This window comes from Impatiens glandulifera, unplaced genomic scaffold, assembly GCF_907164915.1.
Source record: "Impatiens glandulifera unplaced genomic scaffold, dImpGla2.1, whole genome shotgun sequence".
NCBI classification, from domain to species: domain Eukaryota; kingdom Viridiplantae; phylum Streptophyta; class Magnoliopsida; order Ericales; family Balsaminaceae; genus Impatiens; species Impatiens glandulifera.
Window position 1 is genome coordinate 38006 of NW_025919817.1, and position 3644 is coordinate 41649.

Here is a 3644-nt window from a genome sequence, read left to right on the forward strand (position 1 = left end):
TTCAAAAAGAAATTAATCGAATAAATAAAATTAAACATAGACAAACATCTAATAAATTTAAAAAGTAAATTAAAATAATTTTAACAAATAAGAAAAAGAGAGATTAAATTGAAACAGTTAAGCATATTTTTGAATAATATATATAGTTAACTATTTTAATAAGAAAATTAATGATAGTTTAGCAAAAATAAATTAAATCAATCAAAAGCATGGATGGTTCTTGTTGTCACACTATTAGTCTATGATCCCTCTTGAGCTAAGGGGTGTGGTATAATTTGATACTAAAACCATAAAGTCATGATATAAAATAAGTTTTTTTTTTGTGTTTTAAAATTCAAAGATCTAAAAAAAAGACATTTAAAAAAAATAAAAATAAATAAAACAAGTTTGGTAGAAATCCAAGTACAAAAGTTCAAGCGTCACCATTTTAAACTATTTGAAAGTTTTGGACATTAAATAATGAAATTAAAGCCATTTCTCTCACATGCATTGTCGTTTCTGGTTGCAGGTTCAGTGTTGACAATTGAGAAAAGGGGATGTAGGGTCATTTCTTCTTGTTGGGTTGTTTAGTGCAGGAAGATCTCATCTTCGGAATACATTTCACTACTTTCTCTCTCTTCTTCATTTCATCTTTCTTTACTTTATCTGCAGGTCCCTTCTGCAATTCCTCCTCTGTTTCCCCAAGTCCACTCTTTCCGCTCCTGTCATATCACACCATAGACCCACCAAATTTTCTTTCAAGTAATATCATTTTTAATCTAAATTATTAGCATTACAATCTTAAACGGATCATTTCCATTAGAAATACAAAAAAAAATGATAAAAAAACTAATAATATCAAAAAAGTTCTAATAATAATAATGAAAATGGTTCAATGATCACTAACCTTTCTTCATTGTATGAAGATGATTTCTTCAACTGAGCTAACTCGACCGATTTGACTCGCTCCTCCTTCGAGATCATCGACTCAACTATGCTTCCACTGAAATATTCTTTCTCCTCCGATTGCAAGTTTCCGAATCGTGGATTCTCCGACATGCACCTTATTATCATCTTATCCTCCAACTCTGCCGCCGCTGCAGCTGCCGCGGCCCTGTTGCGAAGTACTTCCTTATGAAGATTATTGTTGTTCCCATTTTTCTCTCTAAAAGATGTCACCACAGCAGGAGAGGAAATAATCCTACTACCCTTGATAGCCGCCGCCCCTCCGCCTACGCAGGGAATGAGTTGAAACAGTACCGAGTTTCGACTCAGTACTGACTCAGATCCTTCCGAGTCGTAGATAGGGCTGAGAGTTGGCTTGGGAAGATGGCGAGTTAACTCGGTGGATGTTTCTTTTGAGGATCTATTACTCTTAGCTTTTTGTTTTTCATCTTCGTACTGATCATCATAGTTTTCTTCTTCTTCTTCGCTGTAATGTCCTACTTCTTGTGGTTCAGTATGTCGTTTAGCGTGTTGGGTAGTGCGTTTTGGGTATATACCAGTAACTTGATCAGCTGTAACTTGCTGCATTGGTCTGGGGCTGACGTCATTCTGCTGGATTTTTTCTGATCAAAATATTTAATTTAATAATAATAATAATAATAATCTTAAATATTACAGATTATTTATAAGGTCTTTATTTAATACAAGTAGAAATGACACAAGGATTTAAAAATATGCATATTTTAGAGATTTTATACCAAATCTATAACCATCCTATTAAATTTCAGAAAATCCAAACAAACACAGTATATAACATATTCTTTAAATTTTTAATATTTTTTTTATGTAAGATTAAGATAATATGATATTTTTATATAATAAATATGAAAATATATTACAAATTTATATTGTTATAAAAATTTAATTTAATTATATTATATGAAAATCAATAAATACATTAATAATATTATATATTTAATTATATTTTTAAAATATTCAATACTCACCCTATTTTGATCCAAAATGTAAAAAACATATTATAATTGTCAAACATTAAATGATGAAAAATTAGTTTATTGGTAAAATGACATAAAAGTATTAATATTAATAAAATAAATATTTGTTTAGAAAAATAAATAAAAATTATATTAAATTTATGTTTAATAATTTAATTATTGAAAATGAGTAAAGAATGGTGTGTTACATTCTAAGTAAATTGAAAATTTAATATAAGAGATAATTTTTTGATTTATAGTCGAATGTGACACATCATTCCTTATACATTTTTGTCAAGATTCTTTATCGAATGTGACACATCATTTCCTATACATTTTTGTCAAGATTCTTTATCGAATGTGACACATCATTCCCTATACATTTTTGTCAAGATTTTGGAGTCTCTATCATTATTCAATGAAAAAAAATATATAGGGATAATAGTCCACAGAGATATCAAAACAATAATTTAAAAATTAAAGCTATCAAAGAAAATCTAATGTAGTCCATAAAGATATTACAATTAACTCCCAAATAATCCATAAACTACTCTAAATTTGAATTTTATTTAATTTAAAATTTAATTTTAAGTAATTCAAAACAACAACCAAAAGAATGGTTTTCCTAGTGGTTTTTCTATTCAGCCATCAATAAATCCACAGTAATTAATTAACCAGACAGAAAAAAATTAAAGACGACAGAGAAATATCGCTATATGTGAAAAGAGTAACAGTAGAGAGAGAAAGAGAGTTTTACGAGTAGAGGAGGAAGAAGGTTGAAGATGAATCTCAGATCCTTTGAGTATGTATTCAGCTCCTCCTTCAGGTTCAGATGGATACACCACATCATTTTCACCCAAATCATTCCAAACATATCCGTTCTTATAACTCCTGCATGATTCTCTCATTGCATTGATATTAATCCTATGATATATGATGTGGTTTGGATCAACAATAAATGAAAATTTATATACCTCTTGCAAGACCAAGAATACAGAGATGGCATTGCATTGCCTCTAAGAATCATGAGTCGATCCATTACATCTATATATTATTGATTTCAACAAATAACATTAATAAATCAACAAACAATTGATTTGAAAGATGATGAAGTCGAGAATATATAACAATATTACCTTTCAATCGAAGTGGGTGGTGGGCAAAATGAGAGACTTCCATGAAATGCGGGTGCTCAAGCTGGCCGTTTTTAGAGAGGTAATACACAATCTGAACCTTTCTGAGGGGGGTTGTTGTGGGTGTGGGTGGCTCCTTCATCATCATCATCACCTTCGTCTCTGTTCTGCTTCTACCGTTTTCCATCTCTCTATATCTCTATTCTTTTGCTCTGTTTGCTATTATATTATTATTAATTGTTTAGAGAGAAGAGAGATGGACAGATGGGAGGATGCCTCGTGAACTGTATCATCGTCTGTGCATGCTACAGAATTCTCTCTGCAGACGCTCGTGAATTCCATTTTTATGACTAGTTTGATTAATTAAACTTTTTAAGTAATTTGAATTGAAAAATAGAGAATAAAATAATATTGATTTAGATAGAATTTTAAAGAAAAAATGTGCAAAAGCTTTTTATATATATTTATTATACCTGTTTTGTTTATTTGGTGTTTTCCTTTAGAATAGATGATTTGTCAAAGGTTTGTTTTTGAGGTAACTTATTTGAATACTTGATACAGAGTTTGTGTTTTTATTTAATAACTGGCATAT

At 29.9% G+C, this 3644-nt stretch overlaps 1 protein-coding gene across 1 annotated transcript; it reads right to left on the minus strand.

Annotated features, from left to right (window-relative positions):
* Window positions 1-384: 384 nt before the first annotated feature.
* LOC124918506 (protein SOSEKI 2-like) lies at window positions 385-3344 on the minus strand. The gene is made up of 5 exons (XM_047458622.1): window positions 3056-3344; window positions 2894-2963; window positions 2677-2810; window positions 887-1547; window positions 385-701 (listed from the first exon to the last, which is right to left on the minus strand). Exons 1-5 carry the CDS (start codon window positions 3237-3239, stop codon window positions 545-547), a joined length of 1206 nt encoding a protein of 401 aa, XP_047314578.1. The 5' UTR covers window positions 3240-3344; the 3' UTR covers window positions 385-544.
* Window positions 3345-3644: the final 300 nt, after the last annotated feature.

Bases quoted from the DNA above. Each gene is read 5' to 3' on its own strand.
- LOC124918506 (XM_047458622.1), bottom strand. From the start codon at position 3,239: ATGGAAAACGGTAGAAGCAGAACAGAGACGAAGGTGATGATGATGATG. The intron at 2,964-3,055 runs GTAATATTGTTA...AATAATATATAG, and splicing joins CCACCCACTTCGATTGAAAG to ATGTAATGGATCGACTCATG. The intron at 2,811-2,893 runs GTATATAAATTT...AGAATCATGCAG, and splicing joins TATTCTTGGTCTTGCAAGAG to GAGTTATAAGAACGGATATG.